Genomic DNA, 19,580 nt, shown 5'->3' with positions numbered 1-19,580 from the left:
TGATGAAGTGTACCTTTGAAATGAAATGAAATATTAAAAGTGTGTGTGAGAGAAATTATTTTTAGTTTGGATGTGATGGCTCTAGTAGTAAATACAGATAGTGTCTGATACCAGCAAGAGCACCATTGTTCCTTTCCTTCCACTGCCTTCCCAGACAGGACTCTGTTGAGGATGCAGAGCCACCATCTCTTGCTCAGAAGCCCAGAATCTTCTCCTGCTCCTCCTCTTCCCCACCTTGCAAGGTGGCATTTTATGCCAGGAGGCAAGGCCCACACTTCAGTGAAAGCACGCACATCTCTAGTGAAGTCAAATATTGTCTTTAATAAGGAATATAAAAGGCAAGTCTCCCAGTTACATGGAATAATTCGGTATTTCACCCCAACAAGCTCCACCCATTAACACAGTGAACGCTGTTTCCTCGGTGTGTTTTCTGATAATGCACAAAAAGTGTCCAGCCTCTGCAGCAAAGAGGGATAGTTTGTGAGGAGGAGCTCTAAGGGAAGGTTATGGCAGGGATAGAGAGATCATGATCAATAGGGGCCGTATGAATTAATTTCAGAAGAGAGGCTGCCTCCTGGATGTTCCTGTTTAGGAGGCAGGAAGAACCCAGTTTTAGAAGGATTTGGTACCACTGAGAAGACATATGCCTCCTTCCCTGTGTTGCTTCATGAGAAGGTACCTGGGATGGCTACAGTGAACTTGGGTGTTCTCAAAGCAGTCCTTACACAACAGGCAGTGTTGTAACAGAGGCCCGCTGGGGTTGTTACCCTACTACCAACAGTGTTCTCTGGTCATACAAAGGGTTTCCATCGTTCCTGCTCAGCCAGGGGAGGGCAAAGGATGGAAAAGACACAGACGAGCTGCTCTGTTTTACAACGCAGTGCAGCTGCCTGTAGGGCTGGTAAGAAACTACAGAGCCCACTACCGATTTCCAGCATGGCTTCTTAATAGTCTCTTCATCACGAAAGGAACGACGAAACTGTCTTGCCCACAAAGGAGGAAACCCAAGCCCGTCGACTCACCAGGCGGCGACCCATTTAGCAGCTCTGCAAACCCTTCCCGCTTGTTTCTCTCTTGCGCCCCCAAATGCAGCAATGATTAATCTAACCCCAAAGCAGCCTAGAAAAGGAGGCAGGAGGAGAGGAAAGGGGTGGTGGGGGAAAGGTGTCTCTTCCCCAACACACTCTCCTTTTGCTTCCCTCCTCTCCTACCCCAAGAAAGAGGAGTGCAGTGCAGCACACAGGTCCTCTTGAAACCACAGCACACCAGTCCACAGTAGGGTTCATAAAGCAAACATCGCCTCCTCTTCTTTCTCCTTCTTCCGCGGAGGGCCAGAGCTGCTGTTGGAGGAAGGAGCTCCAGTTGGGGGACTGGGAAGCGTAGGCAGCCGTTCTGCCACTTTTGCTCGCTCTTCCAGGAACTTGTCAAACTCTGGCAAGGAAGAAAAAACGGAGAATGAGCAATCAAATCAAGAGTTGGAAAAGCCCCGACCATTGCTTCTTATGTAATCGTTTCCATGGACTGGACACATCTATAATTCCAGATATATTTGGAGATTGATAGTTCACATTCACTGTTCAGGGGTGCCAATTATAAACACAACGCCTTCATGCAGGACATTTCTACATGATTAAACATGGGAGCAACACATTCCAATAGACCTGTGCAAGGAGAGCCACATTTTGGGATTTTTTAAAAAATCCCATTTGCTGAAAAGCCATTTGCACAGATTGCTCATTCATAGAAAATGTTTTTTTATATATATAAATGTATAGACATGGAATCAATCAGCAGAAAACATCCCATGCCTGAAAGAATTCATTGGAAACGTAACCCTCAAAGGCAGGGCACAGGGTCTGTTAACAACTTGCCTTCGCTGGTGACACCCTTTGGATCCACCGTGTCGTTTCCCTGAGAAAAGAGAACACAAGGAAGTGTGGAAATTATGGCAGATCAAATGAAAGTGTGCAGGGCTTAATTACATGGACAGAAAATCCAATTTTTATTGGGACAGGGACCTAGTGTGTGCTTACTCACCTTGGTTTCCATCACCCATACCAGTAGAAACAGACAGCATTTTAAGGCAGAAACAGGATGACATGTGGATACCAAAAGTCTACTTCCCCAAACTACCATTTTAGTCAAACAACAGTCATTGCATTTCAGAAAGGATGAAATGCAGAGAAATTAGTTCTACACCAACATCAGAACAGACAAGACAGTGGAAAAAGCAGACCCTGTTTTAGCCACTAAGTGAGGAGGCTGATTCACACAACTAACTTTCCTGTGGCAGGCAGCTTCAGCTATGTTTTGCCTGCATTTGGTTCATGGCAAACTAGTTATTTGAGAATTGAAAACTCAGGTCATGTTTAGGGTTTACGATGATGTAATCCTGGACTGGGGTGTGTGGAAATGAAATGACCCAGGGCAGATAGTGTGGCAATGCAAGCCACACCTTAGCTCAATATACTGCAAGCAGCGGGTGCTTATAGTAGTTTGCAAAGTAATAAGAATGGGAAGGGGCATTAGAAGCAAAGGAAACTGCATAATGACATGCCAGACCAGTGATGCATGGAGCTCAGTGAAGTTGGCCGCAGAGGCAGGCACTGTAGTGCCTTCCAGATGTTATTGGACTCCAACTCCCATCAGCCCCAGCCAGCGTGGCCAATGATCAGAGATGATGTGAGTTTGAAGCAACATCTGGAGGGTATCACACTGGCTATTTCTGCAAAAGGGTTTCCGAACAGGCATCTTCCAGCCCCACATGAAGATGACAGGGATGTCAAACTGTGACCTTCTGATGTGCTTTACCCCTGAGCTAGGACCCCAACTCCAGAGACAGAACACCCAAAGGCTGATTCTAGGTAGCTCTGCCGAGCATCTATTAAAAAAGGTAAAGGGACGCCTGACCATTAGGTCCAGTCATGGCCAACTCTGGGGTTCCAGTGCTCATCTCGCTTTATTGGCCAAGGGAGCCAGTGCACAGCTTCTGGGTCATGTGGCCAGCATGACTAAGCCGCTTCTGGCGAACCAGAGCAGCGCACGGAAACACTGTTTACCTTCCTGCCAGAGCGGTACCTATTTATCTACTTGCACTTTGAGGTGCTTTCGAACTGCTGGCTGGCAGGAGCAGGGACCAAACAACAGGAGCTCACCCCGTCGCGGGGATTTGAACTGCCAACCTACTGATCGGCAAGTCCTAGGCTCTGTGGTTTAACCCACAGCGCCACCCGCGTCCCTGAGAATCTATTACAGATATTTAAAAATAGAAAACTGCCTCATACCATGTCAGACCACTGGTCCATTTAACTCAGTAATGTAGATATTGACTGGTGCAGCTCTTTGGGATTTTAGGCTCTACCACTCACCTAATAACTACATTCATAATCAGCCATCACTAATAAGTAAGTGCTTTGGCTATGTTACTTACCACATCAGTAGAGAGCCACTGCTCAATATCTTCCATGATGGCAGCTTGGGGGACGGGAACCTGGCAGAGAAAGGGAAAACAACAAAGGAAGGAAGGAAGGAAGGGAAGAGCATGAATGAAACCCATTCTTGCAAAAATGCTCTCTTAACTGACAGCCGCTTATTTTACTCAGCACTGTTTTTAGGACCAGTATCTGATGGGAATCCATTTCTTAGCTAATTCCAACATCACTTGAGAATGGTTAGATGATTCTCAGGTTCACCTTTCAAATGGCCTAGGCCTACACCTGACCATGAATGACACTGATAAACAGCTATGTCACGGACTGGGTCTCATGGGTGATATCAATTAAGTAGTAGTTTTAGTAGTGACCCTCAAAGATGGCAAAGTTGTTCAGCCATAAGATCTATCGTGCATACATAGTATTATCCAATATTATGCCACCTTGTGCAACTCTGGGGAAAAGGGCAGGATATAAATAAAATAAAATCAATTGGGAAGCCCTAGCTGATTTTTAGTCTTTATTAACACAACATGAAAAAAGTTCTTATTTTGATTCTTAGCATGAAACATTGTGAAGGGGCAAGCATTTTTTAAATCCAGGATTAGATTTTGGTGAATTGTGACAAGTTGCCTCTCTCAAGTTGCAATGTATTCCAATGAACTTCAAATACCACAGAGCAAACTCCCTGTAGCCATGGCATTTCAAAAATATCAATATTGCAGTCTTTTGCATTCCTGGTCAATTCAGGACACACCATCCTGTTTTTCAAGCTTTCCTCCATAAATCAAAGAGGACTGGAAACTTCTGATTTTATTGAATGAAAGCAGCGAATTTGCACATGCTGAACCACATTCTAGTGCCACAGGAAAGTGCCTCACTGGATTTAACATTTTGCCACCACTTCCTGATGTTAATGCCACTCAATGCTCTCTCTACCGCCACTGAAACAGGTACATCATTATTAGTCAATTGGGATGTGGCATGTCAGATCTGCTAAGGATTCTTCATTCACTTTCTCTCACCCTTCCTGTTCTTAAAGAGTTGGTTTCACTTTAAAGTAAAATTCAGTGAGATTGTTAAATGCAATGCTGTCTGGACCCCTGCCATTCATATTGTCACTTTAGAAAATTGCTGTGTTTACACCTCCAATTTGGAGCACATCTTGGGTCTGGTGGTAAGCCCAGAATTGGTGGACTGGCATGCAGAGTCTACCTGGCTTATCTGTGAACTCCTGGCTGTCTTCAATGGATGGCATGCATTGCAGGTTGCCTTCCTGCATGTCTCCATCTTGGGTACTTGAATGTGCCTGCCCATCTCCAGCATGCCACCTTCAAGTTGCTTAAAACAATTTCGTGGAAGATAATCAAAGAGCAGCTAATGGCCATGACCTTCATTTGCTCTGCTTGTGAACTGTCAGCAGCAGACGACTAGTTATGGCTAGAAACCAAATGCTGGATTATCACTTTATGGACCCTGGTGGGACCCAGGAAAGCATCTCATACAATCTTAACACCCATGGAAACATAAGGCCATGCTAAGACTATTGGACTTAGCTGAGAGGGTGAAGCTGACATGTGCAATTAAGAGAAAAATCATTGTCAATATTTATTAAAGATTGGAAACTCCTTTGAATGAAAAAGAATTGAAGTGGATTTGTATGAGGATTGAAGAAATTATTGGTTTATAGGAAGGAATTATTGGGTGTTATCCTGGAGTGGATGTCTTGAATATTTTTCTATATATAGCTGACAGACGAAGAATCAAGAGTTCTATTCTTTTCTTTTTTCCCTCTTCCTCCCCCGGCCTTTTTTCTTTCTTTTCTTTTCAATCTATTTTTGGATTGTGTTTTTATTTAGATTAGTTTCTTGGCTATTTGATATTAACCATTGTATACTTTTTTCAAACTTTAATAAAATCTATTGAAAAAAAGAAACAGAAGGCCATGCATAAATTCTTTGGTATTTTAGGGGAAGAGCTGAGCTATTGCTACTGAGCATATAACCTGCATATGCAGTCTAACAGAATTCTGTCTTCATCCTAAACAGAAAGGAAGAGCCTGCATGATACATTGGATTGTCTGGAATTATACTGCAATTCCAGGAAATGAGGAAGAGGTAGGTATGGCAAGGAGAAAGGCTAACTTCCTACAATGATTCCTTCCAAAATTGGACCCTGTGCTAACCCAAGTTATGGGAAACTGCTTAAGTGAAAAAAAGTGATCTCCATAATGATGAATTTTCAAAAGTGAGGTTTTCCCTTTCACTGTGAAGAACTTCTTCTCCCCCGCCCTTGTCAGCAATTAGATGATCTCCCAAATTCACAGATCCTTAAATGCAACGAGGAATTTCTGCTTAAAAGAGAGAGAGAGTGCAAGAGCACAGAAGAGAACTAGTAATTCCCATAGGTTACCTTAAGGAGAAGTAAAAGCAAGCGGTTTCTTGCTATTAAGTGTAGGAAAGTTTGCTTCCAAATCAAAGAAAAAGTGTAAAAGCAAAATGTCAGACTCTATCTCACCCAAGAAAGAAAAGATCCCTTTAAAGCCATTTCTCAAAAGCCTGAGCTATTCTTGCCTAACCTTCTTTCCTCTGCCAGGGTAAAAGCTCTCCATCAGACTGGTTAGCATAACTGGAGATGTGCTAAGGTTTGAGATGGAGTGGCACAATTTTAAAAAAAGAAACCAATATCTCCTTTATCCCTAGAAGAGCTTTCCAGGACAGGGGGAAGACAGGATTACACAAGCCAGTTGGTACAGTGTGTGGGCACACCTTGGACAAAGCATCTCAATGGGTCTTCTAATCCTGTAGCCATTTCCCTCCACCGGTTCAACTGTATATATTGAATTTGGAACCACAGAAATCAAAATGACAGACAGCCCAATACTGATCAAGTTACTAGTGTAAGTTCCCCTTGAGCTGGCTCTTATTGGGCATTGTCGAGAGAATAAGCGAAAGTGGCAGAAACCTGAAAGGGTTGGTGCTGCATGGAGGATATGGAAAATGGTGTGTCATTCATGAGTTCCCTTCTGTGATGTGGCAGCCTAAGAGCTGGCCAGTAGTACTAACCCCTCATCCCATAGATGTTCTCACCTAGTGGGAGAAACATCTCTAGTCTCCAGTGCAGGAGGAAAAGACAGCAACGGATCATGGATATTTCTTGTAAAATTATGGTACAGATCCCTGGATTGTGAAGCTAGCTGAAAAAGGCTGGGTGGGGGGAGGTTATGTTAATGGATTCAGAGATCAGTTTTTATCCCACTAAGGCAGGAATGGAAAATCTCTAGCCTGCCAGGCCTAGGGTTGCCAGATTTCAAAAAGTAAAATTCCTGACACCCGCAAAGTTGTTGAGCTTTTTTTTAGGAAGACCCCAAAATTGCTAAGCATTGTTGTTGAGCTTTTTAGGGGAGACCTCCCCCCCAAATAGTGATGTTAAGCTTTTGGACCTGTTTCTACTGCTTTTTCATATATCCAGGTTTTCCCTTACATTTTGACGCTTGGGCAAAATTTCCCCAATACCATTTTTACACCTGGAAGCCAGGACATGTCAGAGGAGTTTTCCTGACATATGGCAAACCTAGCCAGGCCTCTCTTTGCTTCTGGCACTCCATTATATGTCCCTATCCCAACCTGCATTGAACTGGCTTCATGGCCAGACTGCCATGTTTCAATTCTGTGTGCTGATAAAGGAGCTCTTTTCTCAGTGCACAACAAGGAAGGCAAAGTAGAGGCATGTGTGTCAGACATAAAGCATGTGATGTACCTAAATATGTATGCTTTAGCCCCATTCATTCTGTGTGCTGGCCCTGCCCACTTTGGGCATGAAGTCACAAACTACTTTCCTCCAAGGGAATCCCCTGAGGGGAAAATATTCTGCACTGTTGCACTATGTTGATGAGAATATAAGGCTTAAAAATGGTTCCTTGTTTTCTTTCATTGTGTTAAGATTTCTGCAGTCCACGAAGCCTTGTGGACGGTGGATTTTATTACTGGGAGAGGTTGCTTGACTTCCAGCCCAGCCACATTACTTTCTCTGATGTCTGTCCCCACACACTGTTCAGCCAACACCGCACCCTTGCATAGCAGCCTCTATTTTGCTCTTCCTTGGCAGCGACACATTCTCACCATTCCTTGGCGCATCATCCAGTTTGCGATTGGGGCTCCATCAGTGGAAGCACCTGGCTCCGGCTAGTTGAGAGAGAGTTTGCTTTCAAAGCAGCTGGAAAAGGTGGGAAATGTGGGGCAGGGTAGGGAGAAATGCAGATGCCTTCCAGGATAAAGGGCTCATGAGCTCAGAAGGGAGAGCAGCTCCCCCCTACAAATTAAAGAGAGATGGAAAATTTCCTACCTCCTTCCCATTTTTGTTGAACACAAACAGAGTGTGGGAGAACCCCCAAACTGAGCTCATAGCTTATGACCACAAAGATATAGTTGCATTGCCTCTGGGGACGGAAAGGTGTACAACCCCAAACCAGTTTCTTTCCCTATGGATGGGAAGGTCTGAGTTGAAGAAGGATGGCCTGCTAGCCTTCTAACCCAGACCTTGAAAGGAAGCAGGATTTTAAAGCCTGTGTGATCGTAGTTAGTCCAACCTCATATAGTTAACAATGCACTGGCCCAGGGGCTAATCTGGCTGCATTCCTTGCCAGACTGCTCCACACCCTTCTCAAGTGGCTTAATAATATCTCTTGACAGAGAGACAGAGAGACAAGAGAGAGAGACAAGAAACCTCTAATTTTGTGTGGCTGGAATGTAGCCTACAGTATGATGGCACAAGTCATATCCTTTGGTCTGCCCACCTTTGCCTCTGTGGCCCCTGGAAGGTTTCTTAGGATGGAATGTGGCCCTTGGACTGGAAAAGCCCCCCCCCCCGGGTGGATCCCCTAGAAATTACACCCCCAAACCTCTTTTTACTGATTTTTGTGATTTTAAAATGCTTATTTAGTTGCAGGCTTTTAAGGCTTTACATCTTGCATTTTGATAGCTGCTACTAACTTGTTACAGCTCAGAACCATTTTCAGCAGTAACTGAAAATGACTGGAGTATTACTGAATTATAATTATTTTTACTTTTTCGGCTTACTGATCGAGAATTGTTTCAACAGGTTACTAGTTCTCTGTATGTACTGAATTCTTAAATAAACTGCTTGATATGCTGATGCTTGCTTGTTGTTGTTGTTTTGTGCTGTGCAATTAGGTACTTATGATTTAATAGTGTGCAGTTGCATGTTCTGCCACTACCGCTGTGGGGACAGGGGAGATGTGTGAGTCCATGTTTAGGTGTTAATGAGAAAGGAAAATACACGAAACTATGTAATTAACCTCCAAAGTTGCTCTGATGAACTGAGTGAGCAATGACCTAGGTCCTACTCCCACTAGCTCTAGTCAGCATGGTCCATAGTCAGGAATTTTGGGAGTTGTAGTCCCCCTAAAAACCCCATACGGAGGGCACCATGGTATACATGGACCTACAGCTGATGTCTTGGGAAGGCAGGGGGCTCATCTTTTACACTGAGTGCTCATGGAATACTTTTATAGTTAGCAACTCACCGCTGCTGTGTTCTGTTGCCGGGCATCCAAGGCTCCAGCTAGTCCTTGCCTGGCCAGAGGGTCTTCATACTTCACCCTGGTAGAGAGAAACAGGTAAAAGAGAGAAAAACCAAGCGGAGAAGCTACTGAAGGTTATGCGCTGTGGCATATCTTTGAAACTAGATATAGAAAATGGATGTGCTTGGGGATCCTGCTTTCCCTACATACACAGGATTGTTTACATCCTTTGTCATAAGGAAGAATGACTGAAATCTGGTGAACGTCAACCCCACACTCTCTCATTGACAGAAGGCCAAGCTGGAATAATTTTTGTGAAAATGTTAATATCAAAAGGCCACTTACTAATCATTCAGCAATTTTTCAGGCTGAATGCACATGTGCTAGCAAGAGCCCTAATGGGCTAGGATAGTCTAAGTGATCATTATCTGAAGTACTGATTTATTTCTAAATGGACACTCTTTGCCCTTCGTGACATAAGCTCATAGCCCAATTGGATCAATCGCAGCACCGTGATGCCATTGGGTCTAATATGTGATGCTGATTAGGTGGGATCACTTGAGGAGGGAACGAAACAGAGAAAGAAACAAAGAGCACCAGGGCAAGAGCAGGGGAACGGTTGTGAATAGTCACAGACAACCATGGAAAAGTTTATAGCATTATAAAAGGTTTTCAGGTTCCAGGTGGTGGAACCTGGACATTGCCTGTTCTAAAGTAGGTCTGAACCAGTGGAACATGGCTCAGTTGTACTTAGGAATCCCAACAAATGTGACGATTATCTATTTGGCTGCCATGAGTGCTCAAATGCATGAAAGAGTGAGCAATGCAATTTATAAACAAATAATAAACAAATCCCTGCAAGGCAGGTTAGTCTGAGAACCAGTGACTTGCCCAAAAGGATGCCCTGTGAGCATTATGGCTGAACAGTGGATTTTAGCATGGCTCATCTATATCTATACCCAAAGCTTTTGCTATTATACTACCTTAGCTCACACATGTATATATGCCTAGTTAGAGATCCCACTAAAACAGGGACAAGCCCTAAAGTTGCACCAATAATCCATGAGTTTGGGGAGAGTTTATTGTGGGTTTTGCCAACAAGGCCTAGCGCTGTGAGTGTCAGCCTTGGTGCTGGTGTCAAACCCAAGCTCAGCCATGTACCAAATGGTTCTAGGCAAGTCCTTTCTCTCCATCCCAACCTGTAACATAAAGAGGGGCTGCCCTCAAGGGTTTGAAGGAAGGTAAAATGATATAAGGATATGTGTCTATCACGCACCTTAAGAGATAGGATATAAATAGAGATTATCCCTTATATGCATACTAGGATACTCAGACCATACACAACCCCTTCATTGCTAATATACACCACACATCTAGAGTTGTGTGTAGAAGTGGAACAACAATGACAACAACAACTTAAAAAGAACATTCTGTGTCCAGACCTTCCAAATTCTGGACCAAGAAAATTTCTGCACCCTATAGTGTTCAAATGAAGTACATATGCATAACTTCTCTTATTTTGTACAACAGATGCTGTGATCTTTACAATCTTGCATGGTTTAGTCTGGTATTGCTAATTATGAGCGGAGTCAAGGAAATATGGAGGACACCGAAGCTTTAACCCAACCACCACTCCACCTCCTGAGATTTCTACAAACACTGCCTCCATGCTTTCAAGCAGAGCTTTATAGACACAGGGACTAGAAAAGTGCCATTTATATATGAAAAATTGAAAAAAAGAGAAAGCTGGGATTCTCAGAAAACTAAATTCTGCACTCCTTATCACATTCTGCACTTTTTCTATGCTATTGCAGAACTGTGACATGCACAGAAACCTGAATGCACTTCTGTTCTACCTAAGCACATGCCCTTAAAATACATTCAACATCCCTCCACATTTCTATTTTGTTTCGGGAGACACGGTGGGCAAACTTATGTGGTGCAGATGGGCTTGGACAGACTTAACTGTTTCTTATTAATCAGTGCATGCACAGCTACAACAAGACCTCTGCAAATATCACGACTGCCCCATTTCCTGCAAGAAATACCTTCAGTTTCAAGACCACCCCGCCCACCCTTTGCCCTCACCCTCCAATCTATGCAGATTATTTCTTACACAGGAAGGCCAATGATTCCTTGGACGATGACATCCCAGTGGTGAGCTCCCCCAAGCCATGTCTCTGTCCCTCCCATGGTCACCGGGAACCGTTCCCTGCTGGGGCCAAGGGGTTGGGCCACTTTTGCTCAAACTTTTCAAAAAAGAGCTCGTCCGTGAAGGGCCCGCTGTGCACAATGGCGTCAAGGATGAAGTAGAGTGCCACCACCATGCCGCTGATGAGGCAGAAGGGCAAGAAGGGTTTGAGGTGCTGCCAGAAAGTCTGCAGACAGATGTTCATGGGGCTCTGGGAAGACACACGAGCCAGCTGTGGTGGTTGCCCACAAAAAGGGTCTCGGTCTGGAAGTGAAGCCGCAGGAAGGGAAGGGAAAAAAGGCACAGGAGAGCATGAGGGGCTGTAGAAGAGACAGTCCTGAGATGGCTTGCTGGCAAGAAAGTTAAAAGTAGGAGGCAGATAGTCCAGTTGGAGAAAGAGGAATAAATAGAAGGAGCCTCTTTATCGGAATGATCACACCCGTCACAGGAGGATCAGGTTTTGCTGGAGAAGTTAACAACGCTCAGTTCCAGGGTTGGGAGGAGAGTGGCCGGAGTGTGCGCCAAGAGGTTGGGTTTCAGTATAAGATCAGCTGCTTCCAGCCTTCTCGCTCTCTGCCTTGTTTCTTCAAAAATCGACTCCACTCCGCACTCAGCAAACTGTTTGCTGAGAACAACATTCGGACAGCATCCTTCTCCCTGTGTCTGGTGTGCTTGACTGGCGCTCTTTGGGAGGGCAATCTGTGAGTCAAGAATTATAAGCCCTTTCAGCGGCAGAAAGAGCTGCAGCAACGGCAATTAGAAGGATGCTGGCTCCCAGCCCGGTTTGCTAAGTGTTGGGGGTGGAGTGCATTTCGTGCTCAAGCGTAACCGCACATGCCCAAAACAAACATCTGTTTCTACAATCAGCAGGGGTCACTGAAAGGCTTCTTGCAGGTTTGCATTACCGAGCCTAGGACTTTTCCCTCAGACACATCTGTGGGTTTTGGAACTACAAGGCCGAATTTGCCGAGTACAATGGAAAAGACCAGATCTTCCACACCTAAGTCCTCTACAGAATAACCATGCTTAGCATTATATACTACTTCCTGAGCATGCAGAGTGCTCTGCATAATTCTAACCAGTAATCCTTCAGGCAGCCAACCTGAAAGATAGGTTGCAATTATAATTAACCCCATATTGCAGATTTGGGGTGGAGGGGGAAAGGGTGGCTGTGAGAATAGTGGCTGCCCTGAAGCCAACTGGTGAATTCATGGCTGAGGTGAAATTGGCCTCAGGAACTTTCTCGTAGTGTTTAGCTGAAGTGCCAGACTCAACCTATTTGTGGGAAGTAAAGGAGATGGGGAATGTTTCAAGGTAAGATCCACTCAGTAGTCACTGGCCATCAATTCCTCATCCCCTTGATGTTCCACCATGATGTCCTGTTGCACAGGGGAAGCGTTCTGGGGAAAACATTTGATGGCCCTTCTTCCCAGAAACCCCCACAGCTCAATGGTACATCACGGTATAGCATGTCAAGAGGCTTCTGGGGGAAAAGACTGTGGCTGTCAGAAGGAACACTGACTGCTTCAGCTGTTACTACCATGTGGTATCTGTGAAATAAGGCATAAGGATGTGAACAGAAGGATGTGAACCCTTGAAATTGTCGCCAAGTTGCTCAAAAAGTTTTCATTGGAGAACTTTTGGCCTACTCTTACATTTCAGCTCTCAAGAAATCTAGATCATTGTGGCTGGGACAGCAAGAGCAAACAAGGTATGTGACTTAAGATACAGATAATGTATGGTGCAGGGGAAAGCAAACCTCCTCTTTACAGGAATATTCATTCGCTGCTTTAAACTCCCCCTCCTCACATAGTTCAAGTCATTTTTGTATGTGTGAGATTTGTTTTCAAAATTAAGGAGGAAAGGGAAATTCCAAAAACTTGAAATTTTCACTCTAGGTTACCCCAGCGAATTTTTAAAAATGCATTTATTTACTTAGTACCACAATAGCTATTTCCCTCTGGGGACTGTACAACAAAATACTAAAGCAAAATATAAAAATTATATGAATTCTGTAATGGAAAGAAGCAATGCTAAGTAAAGTAGGTGTGCATCATGAGATGAGGTTTGTCTCCTTTTCCAGGCTACAAGCATGGGCAACCATAAGAAGCAAAATACAAGTACTGGGTATGGCTGGTGTTTACTCTCCTGGAGTATTATCTGCAGCACTGAAACACAGCTCTGCTCTCCATTTGGCCCACGCTGTTAACAATAAATTATCTATTTCACTGCTGCTAAAATTCCTGGAAGCCATTAGAGAATGACAACATAACAGACAAGGGGAAAAAAAGAGTAGTGGAGAGAGTTTAAGTGCTAATAAAAACTCAAGTCTGCCTTCATTAGTTCTGGTGGGGATGGACAACAACAGCAGCAATAAACAAAACCAAAACAAATCAGTCTCCTAAAAGACCAGGGTTTTAAACAATACAGACAGTCTGCTCTTGAACTCCACCACCAAAGAACATTCAGACTGGAAAATCAAAGATGGGTGTGACACTGGAAGATTCACTCCTGCACTACAAGCAACCCTGCAAAAGGGAAATGGAAGCTGGCGAAAGAGCAGGGACAAACATGTAGGCTTTTTCCTATCCAGAAAAACTGAGCATAAGCAGGGCTGAGCCAACACCGTTTGGAAAACAAAATATCTGACAGCAATTCACTGGAAATAGAAACTATTTGTCCCCAAAGGGCTCTGCACTGACACTCAAGTCCCTAGCGGGCTTCAGCTACACCTGCTGAGTACAAGCTTGTTTGTTTGGTATCTCTTATTAAACATACTATTCATCCTACAAGCACCCTTGATTTCAGTTTCTCCTTTTCCTACTTGTGATACACTAGAATTTAGGACTTATCTATTTGCTTAATCACATGGAAAAAATATCAAAGGGCAGAGGGCCATAGTTTCTAGCAAAACAAGTCCTGCTTTTGAAAAAAATAAATAAAAATTCTGCATGGATATAAACCATACTTTGCACCGAAAGCCAAATTCCTCTGTTTCTATACATTATGCAAACCTGCATAACTTCTCTTGTTTTGAGTATGAATGAATGAACGTTCATTATTAAGCCTGATCAGCCAGCATGCAACTCTTGTATACAACACCTAATTTGCTGCAGCAGGTGCTGTCACTTACTCTTTGCGCTGATCGGCCAAGTTGCTGCCTCGGGTGAGTGCAAACATGTCAAACTCTTCCTCCAGCTTGCCAGAATTGTTCAGGGACTGCAGTCCTGCACTGACGCTGCCGGAACCCAGATCTGAAAGGTGTAAAAAGTCAAGAGCAAGGTAACATCTAACACACGTTCAGATCAGCAAAGCATAATGTGGTATACTAAGATACCTGTCTGAAAATAGGATCACAGGAGGTTTCATTTCTTTTTGCCGGTAAGGATAATTTTATGAAGGGTTGCATGCGCCGTGCCTCCTCTGTAAACTACCTCTTCCCTCCCTCCAACCCACTCATCCTAAGTGCTGCTATCAGGGTAAGTTATGAACATCTGCATACATTTGCTGGCTCGGCATGATTGATTCTGCTACCTTATATTAAATTAATTCTGAAGTTTTTAAAGCAAGGACTGAGAGAACATAAAGAAGAAAAGATACAGCAGCTAGAAGACAGGTGAGCTAGTGGCTCCCAGAATCATGGGGCTGGGGTAGTGGGCAGACAAGGAAACCACACAGCAGAAGGGACACAAGTAAGTTACTCACTCATTTCTGCAAGCTGAGATGAGAGCGTGGAGGCGGCTTCTGGTTTTTTTTCTACTGCATTAGGTCCCACATCAATCAAATTGCTTGCATTTTCTGCATTGTTTAGCTGCTTAAAAGAGACAGAAAATTTGCTTCACTATTTTGAAAATGTTCTCACAGCATTTCTAACCAATCATCATCACCATCATTTATTACTTATATCCCACCCATCTGGCCAGGCTTCCCTAGCGTGGTTCTGCTTTGGGAGGCCACAAGTTTTGAATAATTGAGGAAATCTAAAACACCAATCATCTCCCAAAAAAGTCTGAGAAATTTGGAAATAATGGAATCAGCCCCACCAAGAATAAGACAAAATATCTGAATCCGCCACACTGAGGACTGTGCCCCTTGGTTCTAATGTGCTACTATCTTACCCTTCTAAGAAACATGAATAATAATAATAATAATAGTATTTTTTTATTTATACCCCAGCCACTCTGGAAGGCTTTCAACAGATCATTAAAAACCTTGTTAGCATGCATTAAAAGGAAGGAACACTCATTCACCTTAGCAGGCTGGCCAGATCGGAGCCGTTCGAACCTATGAGAAAGAGAGAGGTGAGCAGATGAGCTCAGGTGGAAGGTTTACACAAGCTGTTTTGCTTGCAAGGGGGTGTGGGCAGGGGAACGAGCAGGGGAGGGGCATGGGAATACCGTTCGTGGCGCAGGAAAATGTTGTTGAGGTTGTCATTGACAATGAGCAGCTCCTCTGTTAGCTGTTCATTGAGGATGCGGGGGATCAGCTCCAGCACACGCTGCTGCATCGCTTTACATGTCCGGTTCAGCTCCTACCCATGGCAAGAGAACGTACATTGTGAAAACTGAACCAAACAGCCTAGGTTAACAAGTGGCAGCTAGTAACCAGCTCGGGCTAAAAATCCGTTCCTACTGCTCGAGTCACTGGTGTGATGGGTTATTTTTGTTGGCATAGGCTAAGCCCACATCAGCACTTGCTGGCCCGAACCAAATTAAGTCCTAACTCACAGCAGCAGAGGCAAACTTGTGTTGCAGCCATTTCCTACCTGGAGCAGGTCAAGGTCGGAGGTTTCAGCTTGTCCTGGCACAAGCTCCGTGAGCATCTCAGACATCACTTTCACATTCCCATTCACCACTTCCAACTCGCTGCGGAGTTTCCCAATCTGAAAGCACAAATACACCCATTAAGTCCAGCTGGGCTTTCCACTCTTAGAGAAGGACGCAGGAAATTACCTTGTATTATCAGACTATTGATTGACCTAGCCCAGTATGATCTGATCTCTCCAAAGACAGGCTTTCCCCCATCCTGCTGCCTGTGATGTATATCTGTGTATACATACGTATGTGTGTTTGTGTTTGTGTGTGTGTGTGTATTAGGACCTGGCCATACCCTTGCTAAACAAATGAGACCTCTGACACTGCTCCTTCAGGCACATTTTCATTACTGTTGTAACTGTGGAACTTGCAACCATGGAAGAACCAGGGTTCCTTTTAATGAAATAGTCTCTTCTCCATATGAGGAATCGAATGACTTGTGGAACACCGGGGGAGGGGGACCCCCCAAGCTGGATGTATTGCAATAATATCACTACACTGTAGAGATGTAAAGGCCTAGAAAAAACCCGGAAAAATTGGAAAAGTGTGTGGAATATTCAAACTATATCAAACTGTGTTTTTTTCAATTTTCCCGGAAAAAAACAGCTTTGGGAAAAAACAGCCCCCCCCCCCAATTTTCCTGTTTCCCCCCAGGCTTTCCCATCTCTACTACGCTGAAGTTGAACCTACCTGCTCTGGTGTCGGTGTGATGGGGGCATCTGTGGCGGCCCCTGGAGAGACAGGGAGAGACACAGGATGCAGAATAGACTCTATTGCTTGAGGGGAGTCTGCTGCTGGTGAATTCACTCCGGTAGGGGAGCCTGAGGTATATACAGTCTAGAGAGGAATCCGTAAAATAAAAGAGAAAGTGATTCAGTAACAGCTCGAAAAAAGCAAAGGATATTCCCCCCCCCCCACACTCTATTAATTCACCCAGCAATGTTCTACGGTGTTTTCTGCTCTCTTTGGCGTTCCCCTGAGTAATTTGTTTATTAATTACATTTATATCCCACCTTTATCTTCCAAGGAGCTCAAGGGAGTGTACATGGTTCTCTTCCCCATTTCATTCATACAACAACCCTGTGAGGTGGATTAGGCCAAAAGATGGTGACTGGCCCAAGGTCACCCAGTGAGCTTCAGGGCTGAGTGTGGATTCGAACCCTGCTCTCCCAGGTCCTAGTCCAACACTCTAACCATTACGCCACACTGGCTCTCCAGTAACGAGCTGGACATGAAGCCCGCCAACCTCCTTACATTCTCTGGGCTGACCATTAATCCTCCTCTATGGCTTCCAAAACAGACTGCCCTCACTGAGATGCACCCCAGCCACAGGTCCCAATGAGCTGGCGGAAACTAGGTTTTTGTCTCCATATGTGCAGTGAGGACTCTAGTAAGCTTCAATGGACTGCTTGCTTTTTAAAACTGAAGAGACTGAATTAGGTCTTGTACTAATGGAGAAATGGCTGAAAATATACTAGGGGCAAACCTTTCAGGCCAGCTTTTCTTCACCATTGTGAAGTAGGAAACCACTTCAGACAAATATAAATGTTTCCAATAATCCAAATGTTGCTATAACTTATAACATAGCACAGAAACCTATCTGCATTATACCTGAATGCAACAGCAGTGCATACATTATTGCTGAAAATGATGGAAACATTCATAATTTCTACACTTTATCTTGAACACAGAATCTGGACTCTCAGTTTGTTCCTCCTTTGCTAATGCCTTTCTCTCTGGTTCCTCACTCTGCACATTAGACCGCCTTTGTATTTAAGCCCTCCCCTCGTCGCCATAGACCAGAAGCAACAGCATGCAGGAGAGTGCTTGGGATTCCATGCAGGCTTGTGAACTGGATGGCGGAGAAGGGGGAGCAGTAGCTCATTGCATCTCTTCCCCAAACATGAAAACTAAGTGGGCTGCCAAAGGTGAAAGAGAATCTCCCTCCTCTGTCCCTAGAACAGAACTGCAGCAGGCTGGTGCAAGAGGAATGGAGCTCTCTGCCTCTCTTCTGCCAGTCACTAGCAAACTAGTAAATATGTTTGCAGGCTAGTAACTTTTGTGGGGTTATTTGCAAGGCTGCATTATACTCTTCCAGGAGCTACGGGCTTAAAAAGACCCTCATGATGAAAGAAAACCTTACCCTTTGTGGTGTATGGATGGGTGAGAGCATATCCAGATCAGTCATGGGAAACTCCAAGCCTTTCCTCCTCAGGTCCTCATAAACAGCCACAACTCCTGTCAGGTCTGGTGTACTACGGAATGCATCTGCCCAGGACTGCAGAGACAGAAAACAGGTACCGCCTCACAGTCTCATAATCTGTCTTCCCTTTCTTAAATTCTCATGGGGGAGAAGAGCAGGGTGTGTTATTGCTAAGAATCTGTAAGAGCACAGAAAAATTGCATAATGTGGTATCGGGAGCAGGATTCAAGTTTCCTGAAAATCTCTGCTTTATTTATTTATTTAGCTTCTAGGCCTTATGGCTTCAAATATACGTATTAAAAAATGTGTCAGCTATGTCAGCTGAAACCTCAGCAGTGGCTGAATAATATGTTTGGTAGCTGAAAGCAGGCTTCAGTGCCTTGTCTGCCTTCTTCTTCCTCCTACCTTCCTTCCTCCGACACTGGGATACATTATGCAAAACAGCATATGCTGCAGAACACATTATGAAAATAAGATATTTTATTATGCAAATTGAATATATCTGTGTGTGTGTGTGTGTGTGTGTTGCAGAATTCAGCTTTTCTTGACTTGGGTTTTGGATTGTAAAGAGTGTCACTTTTTACTTTTTAAGAAACAGAATACACCCAGACCTGAAAAAAACCTGGGTGTGTGCCTCAGCCCAGGTTCAGACTCAAAATAACTATATATAGTGTGGGGGTCATGTTTTAATTCTGTGTCGCTGTTCGCGTGCAGCATGATAGGCAGCCCCTGAAGGGCAGACACAGTGCTAGAGAGATTAATGCACAAAGTAGCACCTTGCCATACTTACATTTGAACTGACTTCCTTTGCTCCCTTCTGTTTAATTTGCTGGGAGTTATTTACCCGCGAAAGAAGGCAACTGTGCACACTTATGCAACTCATCTCATGCACTCACCTGTATGAGGGTCAGCACCTTGTCGTGTACAATGGCCGGAGGATTGTTTTTGGGAAGAATGGTTCGCACCAGCACACCTTCTACAAAATCCTGGCTAGCAACCAGCGTGTGGAAGCGGTGGCCACAGTTTTTGACACATGTTTCAAGGACCTGTAGAACCAAATAAGAAGTCAGTGAAGGTGTTTTAGTTCCTCCTTCCCATGCAATCCCAACTGGAAATATCAGTATTTCCACTGCAAAAGTTCCAAATGGCAGGCAGGCATAAGGATATGTTTTGGTACCCAGGGTATTTCCACTTGCTTTTGATTAAATAAAACACGCACAACATATTTTTGTAGTCTTTTGGTGCTTTCCCACTACTTAATCCAAGATTTAACATTCCAACTCAAATGTTATGCCCCCTTTTTTGGATATACCTCTGAAAGCTTTTTTGGATATACCTCTCAAAGACTTCAGATTGATTTAGCTACTGAAGTAAACAGCATCAAATGATTATAATGGCA

The 19,580-nt window shown here is 44.1% G+C and overlaps 1 protein-coding gene across 4 annotated transcripts in view; it reads right to left on the bottom strand.

The window, feature by feature from the left end:
- Positions 1–301: 301 nt before the first annotated feature.
- The window catches only part of TOM1 (target of myb1 membrane trafficking protein), a 32,077-nt gene continuing 12,798 nt past the window's right edge, over positions 302–19,580 (bottom strand). For 2 of the 4 annotated variants that reach the window (XM_081879483.1, XM_081879486.1), the window contains exons 4-16: positions 19,078–19,227; positions 18,122–18,256; positions 16,669–16,815; positions 15,930–16,046; positions 15,562–15,695; positions 15,415–15,448; positions 14,870–14,978; positions 14,298–14,418; positions 8,977–9,052; positions 7,553–7,615; positions 3,431–3,490; positions 1,872–1,911; positions 302–1,431 (exon numbers count right to left, since the gene is read on the bottom strand). In XM_081879483.1, coding sequence (XP_081735609.1) covers positions 1,283–1,431; positions 1,872–1,911; positions 3,431–3,490; positions 7,553–7,615; positions 8,977–9,052; positions 14,298–14,418; positions 14,870–14,978; positions 15,415–15,448; positions 15,562–15,695; positions 15,930–16,046; positions 16,669–16,815; positions 18,122–18,256; positions 19,078–19,227 — 1,335 coding nt within the window. In that variant the 3' untranslated portion in view covers positions 302–1,282. The remainder of the gene's footprint in view (positions 1,432–1,871; positions 1,912–3,430; positions 3,491–7,552; positions 7,616–8,976; positions 9,053–14,297; positions 14,419–14,869; positions 14,979–15,414; positions 15,449–15,561; positions 15,696–15,929; positions 16,047–16,668; positions 16,816–18,121; positions 18,257–19,077; positions 19,228–19,580) is intronic. The other 2 variants (XM_081879484.1, XM_081879485.1) reach the window with 2 other exon arrangements.

Source organism: Podarcis erhardii, assembly GCF_964252035.2.
Source record: "Podarcis erhardii genome assembly, chromosome: 10".
Classification (NCBI taxonomy): Eukaryota; Metazoa; Chordata; class Lepidosauria; order Squamata; family Lacertidae; genus Podarcis; species Podarcis erhardii.
This window is presented reverse-complemented; position numbering and strand designations above follow the sequence as displayed.